The following is a 16857-nucleotide window of genomic DNA, read 5'->3' on the forward strand; positions in this document are numbered from 1 at the left end:
TTCTAAAATGTTTTTATCTGTGTTATCTATGTAGACATAGTCAGGCAAGCTTTCACATTGGTTTGGACTTCAAGAGCTAAAGAGAAGTCCTGATGTATTAGATTAACTATTAAGATAATTATGAAGTGACAAAACAACCAATCATGTCTATATTTCTAGTGGGGCCAATTTCACAAGGAAAAGCATGACTCTGGGCCTTCTGTCGCACACGAGCTTAATCAATGTGTTGTTAGAAACTGAAAACCGTAGCAGCAGCCACAGCTCTATACCAGAGTGTAGAATTACCCTTTTCAAATTATCCATACCACCTTAAACAGCACTGCAGTTATGTTTTGGTGTCAATAAATTGCACGTTCCTCCTTAAAGGCTGCAGCAGTTACATTGTTACTGCTGCTGTTAGTTGCAATGTTACTGCTGTACCATTTAAGGCAGAATGGAAAATTGTAATTTTATGCCTTATATTTAGTGCTTATGCAACGTGTCATTAGCTTGATGCTAACTAACTACTACAATCCTATAGGGATGCTACGAAAAAGTTAGAACAAGAGTTTAGCCATTTATGAACATGTTTTTCATTGCTTTACTTTCTTAGAATATGGTACTGTTGTTTTGAAAGCACTTATATACTTACTAAATATCCCCCCAAAAAATGCAGCAAAAAAAATTATGTATGAAAACATTGCATTATTTCAGAACTAGTAGATATAATTTAATCACAGTCATTTATTTAAAGCATAAAGCAAGAAATAAGTCTCTTTACTGTTTGTCATAAAGCAGGATTTGTGCTCGGTGCTAAGGGTGTGTTAGAAACCACCACAGGACTTTATTCTAACAGCCGGGAGAAAACGAGCATCCATCTGTGCCACTATCCAGCCCCACAGCTCTATAACCCACACACACACATACACACACACACACGCCTCTATCACTCTCTATCAGTCTCATATGCAAGCATACACACACGCCTGGGTAATCAACATCACGCTTAGGTTGGAAGTGGCCAACAGACACTCAATGCCCCATCAGAAACAGGCTTGTTTTGACCACCCAGGAGGTTCAGTGTCACTCTGAGGGCAAAGCTACTAAGGTGCTACCCAGGTAGCTGGAGTACTAAATTAATAATGGTTGATGGTATTTAGGAACTAAAAGATGACACACAGACCAGGGGAAATATGAGTCATAAAAAAGCTGAAAATTAAAAAATACCAGTAAAGCCAAAGAAAATGTGCATGTTACTATGCATATGGCTCAGGACTGTACTGAATTCAATACCAATAAACTTGAAAGAAAGCAAGGAAATTACAATAAATATTCAGGGAAGGGCAGGGAAACTAAAGTAACTGCAGCTACTCAGGCCTCACAACCCTAACTTCTCATTAAAGCAAATTCACAAATTATTTCTGAACAAGTAAACACTTGAATAGGAACATACTTAATACATTAGCCATGCTTTATTGTTACTCTTAAAAAAACTCTGTTATAAGAGCTTACCAATCCAAATTGCTCTGAATGAGAAATCCAACAATAACGAAGCCTCATGCAACTTTTATGCAGTGATAGGAAACACAGTAGCTCACAGAAAGCTCTGATTGTATGTGCTGATATTTTAAAAACGCCACATTTTTAATCATTTGAATACTATTTGAGCCCTCAGGTATTTTGACATGGCAGAATTTGAAAAAAGTTTGCACACCCCTGCTGTGGGGCCTTTAAAGGTGTAAATCTCTGATGTGGCAATGATACAATTACAATTCTTTAGGAATTTAATCAATGCATTCAATGTGACTCAGTACATTAGTATAATATATTTTTAGAAGTGACAACGAATATACACATGCAACTAGATGAATTGTTTACACAGTAGTAGAATACAGGAATATGTAATGTAGTAGTGGAATATAGAAAAAAATATAGATTTTATCTAACTAATTATATTGCCAACTTCAGATCCATAAAATATTGCCAAGATCAGATCCATCCATCAGAATCCATAACATACCCCTACTATGAATTATTTAGTATAAACTTTGACTCTACATGTAGGAGCCAAATCTGAACAAGGAGGAGTGGAGAAACAGATGCCTCTAGACATGTACTATATGATACAATTAAGCAATTAAAATCCTTCCATGCTCTGTGGCATGTAGAAAAATGTTGAGCATGCCCAACTGGCCTCAGTTTTGATTTAAGATGGACTAATAACCAAATAACTTTGAAAAAGGCTTCACTATTGGGGCAGGGATGGCAGGAGCTTCAGTCACAAAGACTGCTCACCTGGGTAGTGCTTCAATAGGAACAGTGACTAAAGAGGTGGTATTTTGCTGGCATGGTTTGGGTTCACTTGATCCCTTAAAGGACTGCAAATCAACACAAAGTTATTCTGACTACCCTTAATCCTTGGTGAAATATCTCTATCCTGGTGCGAGTGGTCTCTTAGGATGGCTATACCCCTATTCACAGGACATGAGAGGTCAATGGCTGGTTTGATGAGGATGTACATCATGTAAATTGATGGATGAACCACATTGGAGATTTTGGACAGTCATGCTATAAAGCAGTCTTCATAACTATCACCACAACACTAAATCAGAGAATACATTTTGTGAGAATGGTGTTCCATCCATCCAGTAAAATTCAAGGGACTTTTAAATTGGAGGTGCTAAACTGCCCCTAGGTGTGTGTGTGTGTCTGTGTGTCTGCCCTCTGATTAACTTGTAACCTGACCTTGCCCCCCCACCCCCCTTTTTGATTTGTCACCCACCTGTATATAAGGGTACGTTGTGTAGTTATGATAGTGAGATGGTTTGTAAATACAGATCCTCTTGTCTGAAGTGTCTGTCCACAATTTTATAATTCACTGTAAGTCATACTGTATCCTAAACCACATCAACATGCATCTTTAATAAAGGTCTGGATGTGTTTTAAGTGAACAGAAACAAATGTGGGTGACTATGTGGGTGACTATTGTTTTCTAGCATTTGTTTGCAATGTTAGCTCTCTAAACCACATCAACAAGGCTGCATGACTTTAATGAACATATGGATATGTTTTGAGACTGTCTGTTATCAATGTCTGGCCTGTAGCTCAGGTTCTAACCTAAAGATGCAAAATTTGATCAACATGTCTTGATTGATTGACTACATTTGGCATAGGAACAATGAAAGTATTTGGGTAAACAGGAATTTTTGCCAAACTATTCGTTTAAACAGAATGCAAAATAGAAAAACACTAAACAATACTCAAAATGTGCAAACTTATGAATTACTCAGGTTACTCATCATACTCCCTGTGTAACTATTTTGCTCGCCGTTCTGTTACTTTCCTATCTGCCATTTTATGGGGTTATTTCCAGTTTGATTAAAGGTTTGTGTGACTGAGGTGAGTGAAAGTGTCACAATCAGCCCCGCCAAGCTGCCACAGTATGTGACCTCTACAACAGAGGAAGGCTAACAACCCACAGATCAGTCAAGTCTATAGGATTAACAGCAGAGAGAAAGAGTGAGAGAGAGTGAGAGAGAGAGAGAGAGAGAGAGAGAGAGAGAGAACAAGACAGTCTGACAACACCTTTACAAAAAACACAAAGTCCCTGATAGAGCCAGACTCAAAAAATTGAGCGCCAACAAAAACAGGCAGCAGAGGGAAAGTCCAGAGCTAAACAAAAGGAAGAAAAAGAAAGAGAGATGAGGAGAGGAAAGATTCCCTTAAGCCTCATGCTTCCCTCTCTCTCTTTCTGTGTGTGCACATGTCAATCAGTCTCCCTGAAAACTGGAATTGTTTTTAAGCTGCAAGCAGTGCAGACACAACAAACCACAGGGTGTGTGTGTGTGTGTGTATGTGTGTGTGTGTGTGTATGTGTGTGTGTGTGTGTGTGTGTGTGTGTGTGAGAGAGAGAAAGAGAGAGAGAGAGAGAGAAATACAAAAGAAGAGAAAATTAAAAAGAAAGAGGAGAGAGAAAGTAAAAATAAAGAAGAGAAAAATAAATAAGGAAAAGAATCAGAAAACTGAAAGAGAAAGAAAGAGAAAGAATGAGCGTGAGAGCAAAACAGGTACACAGAAATAGAGGAATGTAGAAGAAAATTGAAGAGAGAAACAGAGAGAAAATGAAACAAAAGAAAGAAACAGAGAGAAGGTGTGAGAGAAAGAAGAAAATGAACAGAGTGAAAAGAAGAGAGAAGGAGACAAAGAAGGAGAGGGAAGAGAGAAAAAGAGAAATAACAAGAGAGAGAGAAGAGGTAAGAAGTGGGAGAGGGAAAGAGAAGGAGAGAGCAAGTGAGACAGAAATTGAGACAAGGGAAGAGAGAGAAGGAAATGACAAAGAAATAGGGAAGAAGCAGTGAAAGAAAGAAAGAGCAGGGAGAAATAAAAAGAAATGAGAAAGAAACAGAAAGAGAGGTAAAGCGAGAGTGAGGGAGAAAGATAAATTGAGTAAGGGAAGAGAAGCAGAAGAAGGAGGGGAGAGAGAATGAGAGATGGAGAGGAAGCAAGTTTGAGAGAGAGAAGGAGAACACAAAAAAGGCAGAAGACAGAGAGGAGAGAGAAAAAACAAAGAGGCACAAAAATATCAGGTAATGAATGAGAAGACAGAATGACAGAAAAAGGAGGGAAGAGTGAGAAGGAGGGAGGGAGAGAGAGAGACTGCGAGGGAAAAAAAGTAAAATAGAGATTCAGACTAAGGAAACAAAATAGAGACTGAGAAAAGGAAAAATAAAAAAAAAAGGACAGAGAAGACAGCAAGAGAAAAAGAAGACAGACAGAGAGGAGAGTGAGAGACAGACAGATAGAGAAAGAGAGAAAGAGAGTCCTTTATTAGATATGATGGCATGTTTCACAGCTCTCTGCCTTACGGAAACCCAACCCTCCTGATTAGTCAGCACTTTGACGTTATCTTAAGTTCCTTGTCAAAATTAATTTAGTGTGGGTGGGCCGCAGGCCTGTCGCGCTCCAGGAGACAGGGAAAGGGAGAGGAAAGGGGTGCAGAGAAGGAAGAAGAGAGGGGGGAAAGGAAGAGATCCCTTTCAAATAAGCCTTAGCTTCAGTGAGCACCTAGCCATGTGGTCAGGAAACAAATATCCTATCTGAGCGCTTATCAAAGAGGCCCTGTTTTTTCCACACATTTTTTTTTTCCATAGTGCCCAGAAGTGAAAAAAAGAGCCGTGAAAGTGGATCCCGTCGACTCCGATCTGGCATACTTAGTATCCTCCAGCGCCAGGCCCGGTGGGTTATTTGTCAGGACACACACACACACACACCACAGACGCACACTCGCAAGAGATGGCACGGCGCTGTGGCTGTCTACTGGAACTGTAACGGTACACCCATGGCCTCCAGTGGGCTGGCCCTGGCTGACACTTCATTAGCCCCTCCTCACTGCCGGTGGCCTCCCCATGCGTCCAATTTGATGAAGCCTAATGGATAACAGCGTTTCAATTTGGAAAAGCTAAAGCTGTTTGTCAGCCTATCTTAATCTCCTTCAATTAGGAGGCAAATCTCGGACATCCTAGTGCTGGACCTGGGCCAGCCACAGTGACCCATAAATAGGTTAGAGCTCAGTATGGAAGTGGAAGGCACAGAGGGCAGGACATTCTTCTTCAACCTTTCAATGTAGAGGCAAAAAGGCAGCTACATTTCATGTCTACAAGCATCCAGATTTAGTTCACTAATTAGGTGATTCAGCTATTTTATGGGGCAACCATTACTGACACCACTTGTATTATCTCTACACAAAGCATTGCCAAAAGAATTTGATGCTCTCGTTGTCACCATGCCCAAGACCAAGCGTCAGCTAGAGGGGGAGCAATAGAACTGGAGTGATGGGCCACCAACAAATATCTTTGAGGTGAGTGGAATCTGTGATGCTAATCATTCAACTGAAGTACCTGACCTCACTAATGCTCTTATGGCTGAACGCAATCAAATCCTACAGAAATGCTCCAACATGTACGTAAAGCCTTCCTAGAAGATTAGAAACTGTTTCTGCAGGAAGGGGAGGGCACACTCCTTATTAATACCCTTGATTTAAAAAAAAAACAAACATTGGACTACGTGTACACAAAACATTAGACATATAATGCTTTTCCATCTTTTAATCCACTCCTCTTCAATAATGTGCGTTCTCCGTGCTACTGTCATATTTTTTGACATGTTAAATGTATGCTCATGATGTCAGGTCAAATAAAGCAAAGGATTTTATTAGTATGATAGGCCTGTCACAATGATAGTCATAAATATTTGAGCAGATCACAAGTATTTCCATTCTTCTTTCCCATATGCGATAGCTTTAACGATCATACGTCTACAGAGCATCAAATAGAAAGTCGGTCGACTGTATTTTCAACAGTTAGGTTGTGGCAATTATGTGTAAATTAAAGAAAGCTTTTAGAAGACATTTTTAGACAGGGCACAAGGGTCATTTACAAAAACAACAAAGGTTCTAACTTCTGACTGCTATTACACAATTAGTGGGCAACGTTGAGTAATGTTTGTTTATTTGAGCTCAACGTGTTCCTGCCGTCAGGTCGAGTTATTGACAGTAGGGATGAATGTTGACTGAACTAGATGCTTGCAAATCGGCCAAATTATTAATTTATTTTTTATTTATGCTACCTTTTTATGATGTAATTAATGTGAGGTAAGTCAATGTGCAAGCGCTGTATTGCAATGCTGCTGCCACACCTATAACCAAACTTATTTTCAATGTAGCACTTTTTTATTCATAGTATTTAAAAAGAGCAAATAATCTTATATATGTTGTAACTCTGGCTAATAAAAAAGTACTGAAAATATACTAGTGTGTTTTAGGTGCTTATTTAGACCACACGGTGTGAGCTTTGTGAAAAAAATCATCATTATCATCAACGTCGTTAACCACTTAATCCAGACAGGGTCGTGGTAGCTTTGTGAAAAAATGAAAAAGCTCAATTAAAATCATGGAAAACAAAGGTCTGTCCAGTTTCACTGTAAAGACATCAGAGTCAACCATAAAATGAATGACTGGAGTACTGTATGCAAACCTAGTCTATGAAGCTAGATAGTTATTGAGGTAATCATTGTACTGTAACAGATGCATGAACAAAAAAGACAGCTAAGTAAATTATTCATTGTAATTATGAACATCATTGCTGTTAGAACAAAACTGTTCTCCTAAATGGTAAAGAAAAAAGATACTTTGCTTCTAATGTAAGTTAATGAAACGAGATTTTGGGCTGTTTCTGTAGGTTTATTCATCATGGAATTCACACACAATATAAAGGGCAACAGACATTTTCAATTTCTGTCATAAACTGAAAAACCGGAAATATGAGGTTTTGTTCCCGACAGCAGGTAGTTGATCGTCAGCTAAAACGACAGGCCTAAGATAGCAATATTCATTAACACTGATTTATTTGCAACACTGTAGTTCATACATGTACATTTATTATATTTATAGCAATGTATTTGAAGAAGGGCGGGATTTTTTCCCTTCTCCTGGGTTGTGAGGGACAAAAATGAATATGGGGTGGTTTTTGTCCTTTGCTACAGGTTATATCCGACACTGGCAGCACTGCTATCTCTTTTCCTCCCTCTCCATTTCTTGCTCTTCCTCTCTGGCTCACTCCTTGTCCTCTTTTTTTCATGCAATATCTGTGGCTAGGTTAAGTGGATCAGGTAGCAGGTGTATCGCACGACTCTGGCCCACCCTAGTGGAGGTCACTGAAAGAGGCCGCTGTCATAGCTCACCTCTGTCCAGCAGATCGGCTCAGATGAAGCCAAGGCTGAGTGACCACCACAGGATGCGTGTCATTTCACCTCTTTTCTCTCTCCCTTTCTCTTTTTTCTCTTTTCCACAATTCTCCATTATCAGGGTTCTTTGTTCTTGTAATGGTTCTCCATTTCGCACACCTCTCCTTCAAGAACACAAAATAACCCTTTAATGCTTAGGGAGGCAGAGAGAAACCGCCCTGGCCTTGAGGGTAATAATCCTTGAATTACCCACCCAAGGGTTTTCGTTTCAAGATGTGGAATCTTCAATTATTACTCGGCCATTTGGAGAGGAGGGAGCGGGCCGGATGGACAGGGATGAGACAGTGGTGGTAATGGGAAGGGGAGTGGGGGGGGCTTTGTTCAGCCACACTCAGCGGAGCACCTCGCCGACCGTGTGTGCATTCTGGACCACACAAAGGATAAAGGTGAGGCGCTGATAGATTTTTCGAGCTATCCCACAATAGAAAAGACCTGCCATCATAACTGGCAGAGGGAGAGGTAGAGCAAAAGAATGAAGGAGTAGAAAGTATAAGAAAGTGAGAGAAAGTTTAAGAGTTTCAATGTAAGCACATGAAAGAAATGTCTTCTTAAAACCCACTTAGCCAGTTTTCACAAAGACTCTGACACTCACCACTGTTTTCTTCTCTACGATTTGATCTTAGGTAAGAACAGAATCTATTTACACACTCAAGAGCACAAAGCTGTGAACAATTCTGTGCTTTTAGAACATATCATGAAGATATTGACGAATGAGGCCCAATGTTTTTCATCAAAAATGTTTTGTGATGTAAATAAAATAGATTTAAGGTTTGTTGTTCTGATATCAGCTCTCCCACCTTGTGCTTCTTTTTACTAATCACATTTATTTTGATTTTATATATTGTTATATATTTATGTGAGAAATGCTCAAAGAACATAGAAGTGTACTGAATCAACCGTGTTTGCATCAATTTACCAGACATTTTAGGGATTTTTACAATTAATAATTACTCCTCAGTGTCTTACAATTAACCCTGCCTATGAGCTAAGCAGCATTTGTAATATTTGCATTTGTCCCAATTTTGGCTAAATTGTTGTCACAATTACGGCACGGTACGGCACACAATTGCATTTATAGCAGACATGCACTGGTTGTTTGTGTAAAAAAAATACATTTTTTTCTGAATTTTTTGTTAAATATTTCCAAAAAAGTAAAATATGTTATTTTACAATGTTTATATTTCCTTGTTTTAAACAGTATAATACTACACATGGTGCTGTAAGTGATCATGCATCAGCCATCTTTTCTCCAACAGCATTTAACAGATTAACAGGTATTAAGGTACCTTACTGACATAATTTATTCCTAAGAAATTTATTGAAGTTAAAATGCTGTGTTACTATTTTACAAATAATAAGACTGTATTCTACGGGTATTTAGAGGCGTATTTGCATAGCTAATCACGAGCGCACAGCTGTGTATGTGAGTGTGTGCGTCCTTTCTGGTCACAGGAGCTATGTCCTCCAAAATTATCCCAGAAGGTGAGATTCATCTGCCACATGAGACGTGCTATTTGTAGAATAAAAAAACACCCTTTATTTACGGGGCTCTCTGCAGTATGTCCTTCACTCAAAACAAAGCGTGGATGTCTGATAGAGAGGAAGTCCTTTATCAGAGCAGAGATGGAAAAAAAAGAAAGAGGCCTGGATCCAGGCAAAGCACATGTTTGAGTTTATTGATTTCAGATGAAGTGGCACGCTATTCATCAAGCATCAAATAATCTTTAACTCCCTACGTTAATAATATTCTACCATGAGAAAAGAAGGAGATGCAACAGGTTACCCCAGATGTAGACTAGAGTCTAAAGCTCTGGAAGCACATAAGCTCAAGAGGAGGTCCTTTCAGAACACAGAGAGCCCATTGAGGCTGCACAGCCTGGATGAATTTTTCTCCATATTTCTTACTGTGTGTTAGCCCTTGGGCTCTGCATGGAACAAGCTTGATTTTGAATAGCTGAAGATATTGTTAAAACAAAACAGGGATTTGATGCAGCCTGAGCAAGCCAAAGCAAGCTGAGAGATCCTAAAGTTCGAATCAATATTCAATGTTAGGGCTCTGTTTTTTGAGGAGGGCTGTGTAAAAAGATTGTTTGAAGAGTTCTTCAAGGACAAGATCTGAAAATTTGGTTTGTGTGTGCATAAGAATCCAATGAGAAAACCCAAACTAGTGGGTTGTGTCACGGGACTCAAGTAACAGTGATAACATTACAGATTACATATTACGTAAGTCTCCTGCTACCTCAAATGTAGTCAGTCAGCCAAGACATGTTCAGTCTCTGAAGTATGTTTCTTTGGTTTTGCACTGGCTTAGCTTTGAAGCTAATGTAGCTAACAAGTAATGGAAGCTCCTAATCAACCAACTAGCAGTGCACAAACTGTATGCCTAAAATATAAACATAAAATATTTCCCCTTTTCCTAAAACCATGTTGAGTTTTAAATAATCTCTAATAGACTTGCTTATGCAGTTTCTGACATTGAATGACAAAAGTTCACTCTTAAACAAGACGGTTCTTCAGAAAATGGTGCTATACAGAACCATAAACACTCAAAGAACCCTTTGCATAATTTAAAGGGTCTTTGCATCATTAAAGCATTCACTAAATAATTCTTCAGATTGATGGAAATGGAGAATGTGCTGTAGATGGTTCTATCAAGAACATTGATGAAAAAAAGTTCTATATAGCACCAAGAAGGGTTTTTTTGTCAATTTATATAGAACAGTATGGCATAGTGTCATTAGCCACATCAAGTCTATTTGAACTTCAGCTTTGAAATTGTGTGGTGATTTAGGTATGCAGTTTGTATTTGTGAATTGGTTTGCTTATACATTTACATTTTACAGGGCGGCACGGTGGCGTGGTGGGTAGCGCTGTTGCCTCACAGCAAGGAGGGCCTAGGTTTGATTCCCCTGCCGGGTATCAAACCTAGTTAATCAAATCTAGTTATCAAACCTTATCCAGAGCGACTTACAAGAAGTGCTTTGTCAATCTAGAGAAAGTATCTTTGCCAGTTGCCAATAGCTTAGAGAAAAAGACAGTCCTGAGCTCAGATACTGCTAGAAACAACATGTCTCTGCAGACCCCGAGAGAAAAAGAAACAGAGTTGAAGGCAGAACTGCCATTCAATGCAATACAATAACAATAAGATACAATACAATAAACTACAATACACAGTGCAGTAAAATAAAATAAGTGCAGCTTATAATTCAGTATACAAACACGGGTTAGCTACATTAGCCTTGTAGCTCCAGAACTAAGGAAAAAAACTTCAGATAGCAAATATATCTTGGCTGATCTGCTACGTTTGGTGCAAGGGATAAACTGCATAAACATTATGAACATCTTTAAAACCAAAGGCTCCTTTAAGTTAACACACCTGTAATAGACATCCAACTCCACTGACCTGCTAGCATTGAGCTTTAGCTTCTCCTCAGTGTCCCGAATCAGATGCTGGAGGTCCACTTCACCTGGGACGTCTGACATAAGCAAATCCACGAAGGCATGATCGTGTGGGAAGTCACCCAGCCATTCCATCTTGTTGCCTTAGAAGAGAGGGACAAGAGATCTTCATCAAACAAATGAAACAGTAGTACTGTTTGTCTACTGTACATGCATTTCCTCATTTTCTTTTCCATCACTATCACTCTGTCTCCTCTCTCTCCCTCTTTTATTGTCTCTTTTTTCTTCTTTCTCTTAGGTGTGTAACCAATTTACATTAACCCCTTTCATAGCCAGGGCCAACCGCTTTTACAACTCAAGAAGAGCTCATACTATTTGCAATGAAGTCCCTGTAAATACTGAATAATAAGCCTCAGTATTTAATAAGTTTGAGATGTTAAGGGGTTTAACAAAATATCTATTAACTTCACCTTGACTTTTATAGTACCCAAACAAAATACCCTTTACTCATCATAACTTCCTTACTAGTACTACTAGTGAGAAGTGGTACTTTTACTATATATATATATATGTCACGATTGGCCCCTCCCAGTCCTGTCCATGTGTTCGTGCTGTGTTTTGTTTTAGCCCGCGTGTTCTTTGTTTTGGTTTTGTAGTCCAGCCCCCTTGTTTAGTGACTCCACCCCTGATTGTTCCCACCTGTGTTTCCACCTGTGTCTTGTGATTCCTTGTTGGCCCTGTTATATTTAAGCCCTGTGTTTGCCCTTTGTCTTGACTGGTCTTTGTCTGAACTGTCTAAATTGTTGGATGTATTGTATTCTCGTGGTGTTTGGTGTTTGATTCAGTGTTTATTTCATCATGTCTGTCCCTCCTGCTCTCTGCGCTGGATGTGTGACCCTGGACCGTTGTGACTATGACTCTGGATTTGCCCTAAATAAACATCGCTTACCTCAGCACATGTGTCCGCCTCCTCGATCCCAACTGTTACTATATATATATATATATATATATATATATATATATATATATATATATATATAGGGAGGGAGAGGAGACAGAGAGAGAGTGAGAGTGATAGAAAAGAAAAGGAGGAAATGCATATATAATAGACAAACACTACTACTGTTTCATTTGTTTAATAAAGACTCTTGTCCCCCTCTCTCTCTATCTATATCATATATATATATATATGTATATGTATATACATACACACACACATATCATTACAAACTGAATTATGCAGTGGGTTATACGTATATTTGATATACATGTTACACTGACACTACTTAGTCTGTTTCTTTTGTTTCATAGTCAAGAAATGACAAAAACAGGGCAAAAAAAAACTTTTAATTTTTAAAATAAATTTTTAAAAACCTAAAAAAGACTATATACACAACAATAACTTGTACTCAAATTTAAATAACCACTTAAACTCCCAAGCTTTTTACATCATAAGGTTATAATTCAGTAGTACAGGACCATGAAAACCACCACAATTATTTTTATTAATTTCCAGTCAAAATAGAAATTAAGGTTCGTTCTTCATTTTTCAGAGTCAGCAAAAAGTATAAAATATATATCTAACATATATTTATATGTTACATAACGTATATATTATTTCAGATCTAAGGCAAGAGTAAAGCTTGAGTTTCTCCTACCTATCTTTAGGTGCTCTTTATCTAATGGTATCAGTTCTGGTGGTCAACAAGGTCTTGCATGGTCCCATTCTCTCTCTTTTTTTCTTTTATTATTACTTTTTCAGTTTTGGAAACTTTTGTTTCTCCTCTTATTTTCCTTTGACCTCCCCTTTAATGCAAGTGCATTATCAGGAATTATTTCCTGAAAAATAAATCATTTGTACTTTAACTTTGTACTCTTTAGACTGGAAATTAAATAAATTAAGGTTGGTCACTGACTTTTGCATACTACTACACATTGACTACAATACAATCTTGTTGCATTATTCAGTGGCTAAATTATAATACAATACCTTCTTTTCTATGCACAAACTTAGCATTGAAAGTTTTGCACATCCAACAGATTTTCTCTGCTTGTCTCAGTGAGGGTTAGTGAGAAATAATTCACATGAATTCACACCAGCTTTTGTTACTGCTGCTGATAACTGCAGCTTCTAAGGGTTTAGGCAGAACACATTTCTAATCCTTATTCAAACACTACTGAGAATCAGCTGCTTTATCAACATCTTTAGATCATCTATAAAGGACTACTCAAATAAAATGAAAGCATCTCTTCACAGTGTATACACATGCTCAAGAGAGAAAATGTTTACATACAAGTTTTGAAAACTTGGTGAGATCCATCAAGGAAGCACTCTCTGTCTTAAAAATCACTGCAGCTGAAACAGCTACTTAGTACCACACTTGGATTCTATGCCTGCTGCCTCAATAAGGACCCAGGCCTAGCTTCTGGAGAGCCACTGAGAAGAAAACTCCTTTTGACTGTAATAGACGTCTGCTTATGTACAGTACTTGTCTGAATGACATCCATTCCAGCAAAATCTCGCTGTTGATGAAACACATCCTGCGGCATATGGAGCGGCTCATGAGATGTGATGATTTGATTTCTTCTCCAACAAGATCCTTATCAGGAGCTGTACATCAAGCCCACCTGAACCAAGCCGCTGGATATCATCTCCTATAAGACTCCTCGACCCTTCTGTTATCTATCAATCTCTCACTTTCTTTCTATCTCTCTCTCTCAACCAAAAATGGATGCTTTTCAATTTCCACTCAGGCTCAGCTGTAATAACTGCATATCTAAAAGACAGGCCTCCATCCAAAGAGAATCAACTGCCAACACGCTGCTCATCTGTACTTTAAATAAACAATCTATTTACTCACCCCACCCCCCAACCCCCACCCCCCACTACACGACCAAACACAGGGACAGCATTGGAGAGGTGCGGGGCTGATTATTCAATAAAAGAGTGAAAGAAAACGGGGGTAGACAGAGAGGGATAAAGAAAGAGAAAGTGAAAGAAAGTGAGAGAGAAAAAGAGATGAAGAGACAGAAAGATAAACAGGAAAAGAAAAAATGAAAGAAAAATGGAAAGAGATAGGGCAGGGCAGATAGACAGTCAAAGAAAAAGAAAAAAGAGAGAAAGAGAGAAAAGTCAAATCAAACTATAGAGATAGAAAGAGAGAGAAACAAAGACAGAGGAGAGAAAGTCAAAGATGAGAGAGACAAAAAGATAGAAGTTATATAAAAAAGAAATGAAAAAAAGACAAAGGGTGATACAGGGACAGTGAGAAGAGATATAAAAAGATAAAAAGCAGATAAAAAGGAAAAGAATAAGAAAAATAGAGAGATAGTAAAAGATGAAGAGAGGTTGAAAAAAGAGAGAGGAGAGAGAGAGAGAGAGAGAGAGAGAGAGAGAGAGAGAGAGAGAGAGAGAGAGAGACAGTATCTGAGGGTGTCATCATGAGTCAGATGGAGTATAATGGAGAGTGTCAGTGTCAATTTGGCTTTGCTGCCACTGCTTCTTCCTTCATGTGGGCTGATTTTAATAATCCCTGTCAAACTCCAAACAGCCTGCGCTACCTCCCTGACACCACGCGCTCTTCTCCGAGTGCAGACAGAAATCTCAACATTAATTTAACCCACACAAAGAGAGAGGCTGTCCGGCTGGACAAATATTATTTCCCTCAGCTGACAGATTCAGCAGTTAAGCTTCGCGCTTTTATTATTTTCTAAACTCTATATGAGCCTCCGAGTCGTCTTGCTGTATCTGCAGTGGGGAGACAGAGAGAGCGCATGGGTTTGGGAGGGTTTTTACAGGCCCAGGATTAGGAACTCTACAGTGTAATTACACTGGGACCAAGTGAGTCATTGTATGTGTGCGAGTGCAGCGCGTGTTACAAAGGGATGTGCATCGTTGCCAGTGTGTGATCCACATGAGAGTTGTGGGAAAAGTGTCAGGTTCAGCCTGTCACCACACAGGGCCTAATTAGGCAGATGCTCGCTCCATCTTCTTTGTCTTGTTAGCTATTTTGAACTCAGATGTTGTGGAGTCTCCGAGTAGTTCTGAGAGACGCCACAGGAGAGCGATCGAGAGAGAGAGAGAGAGAGAGAGAGAGAGAGAGAGAGAGAGAGAGAGAGAGAGAGAGAGGCTGAGCTACAGTTCAGTGTCTGTATGTGAGACATGGGGCAGATGTATTCTCCCAGCACTTAAAGTGAAACAAGCATGCCTCTAACTCACCCTCACACATACTAGCCCACTTAGCCTGAAGAAGGTGTGAAATATTTAGCAGCCAGTGCCTCTACTGGCGTTTTAAAAAGCCCTCTGACATGTTCGCTTAAAGCTAAATGCCCTAAAATGGAAAGTATTTACTTTTAAGGAAACATGATAAATTAAGCAGGCACACCATTTCACCAGGAAACTTTTGGAGAATAATCAAATTTTCTCACAGAGCCAATCCATAATTTGCCACACCATGGCAAAACTCCTAAATAAAATGTTAAATGATAAATAAATAAAGTGTTAAATGATGAGACATGATTTAATGATTAGAAATCATGAAGCAGGGATGAATTTACAGATACAAACTGTCCACATAGTATTGTTGTCCTGTGAAAATATTCCTAGTGCACAATGCATTTATGGTTAGAGCTGGGAGTGGTATCACTGTATTCTACTGCCAAAATTGACGCAGACCAGTGGCAAAGTCGGAAACACAGGCCTTTAAAAAGTAGATAGGCCACCTAGTTTGATTTTTTTTTTTTTTTTTTTGGTGATACATTTTCCAAACATGCTATCCAGCTATGCCTGTGCCAGTGCTGATGGCAGTGCAGTCTAAACCAGCGTGATAGGGTGATGTAATTGGATATCATCAGCGACTGAAAACCCCATGGCAATGCTAATAATGGCCAACTTGGAAAACTGCTTACATTCAAAAAATTAAATGTTGGATTTACTAATGTTATGTCAAGTGGGTCCATACAACTGTGTTAAATAACTTTTGAGATGCTCAATTTAATATCATGTGCGAATTCAAGCATATGACAGTAGAAAAAGAATTTAAAGTTACAGATATATAATTTCTTTAAGTTATAATTGTGCTACTGAATTGTGGTAGATTTACGCTCAGCAGCAGGTTACATGGTAACTAGCACTTACTGTTGAGAATGACTTGGTTAGGTAGTTAACCGTGGAGTATAAGAAACAAGCACACACAATGGAAGGTAGACTGGGGGAAAGACAACACAGAGGGAGAGTAAGCCAGATAAAACAATATGCAAATACATGATTCAAGAGCCCACATTAAAGATGTTAAGTTTTACTAAACAAGATGACATTAATCAAACACTTATGAAGTAAACCTGACAACTCATTTAAGTTTATTGAAACAACATAAAAGTCTCATTTTCACTGACTTGCAGACATTTGCTAAGTAATAGAAACAAGTGAAAACTGGTTCAAACCAACAGAGCGATTTTATTTAGTCAGTGTAGAGACGACTTATTTACCATAAAAAGCTTGCTAAATATGTCTAGAAAGTGAGGGAGGGAGTGAGGGAGAGAGAGAGGGAGGGAGAGAGGGAGGGAGAGAGAAAGGGAGAGAAAGAGGGAGGGAGAGAGAGGGAGGGAGGGAGGGAGAGAGAGGGAGGGAGGGAGGGAGAGAAGGAGGGAGGGAGGGAGGGGGAGAGAGGGAGGGAGGGA

At 39.0% G+C, this 16857-nt stretch overlaps 1 protein-coding gene across 7 annotated transcripts in view; it reads right to left on the minus strand.

The window, feature by feature from the left end:
- kiaa0825 (KIAA0825 ortholog) overlaps positions 1 to 16857 on the minus strand; it is a 180071-nt gene that overhangs the window by 161140 nt on the left and 2074 nt on the right. For all 7 annotated transcript variants that reach the window (XM_017691132.2, XM_037531364.1, XM_037531363.1 and 4 more), the window contains exon 2: positions 11183 to 11321. In XM_017691132.2, coding sequence (XP_017546621.2) covers positions 11183 to 11313 — 131 coding nt within the window. In that variant the 5' untranslated portion in view covers positions 11314 to 11321. The remainder of the gene's footprint in view (positions 1 to 11182; positions 11322 to 16857) is intronic.

The sequence above is a fragment of the Pygocentrus nattereri genome, chromosome 20 (genome assembly GCF_015220715.1).
Source record: "Pygocentrus nattereri isolate fPygNat1 chromosome 20, fPygNat1.pri, whole genome shotgun sequence".
NCBI lineage: Eukaryota > Metazoa > Chordata > Actinopteri > Characiformes > Serrasalmidae > Pygocentrus > Pygocentrus nattereri.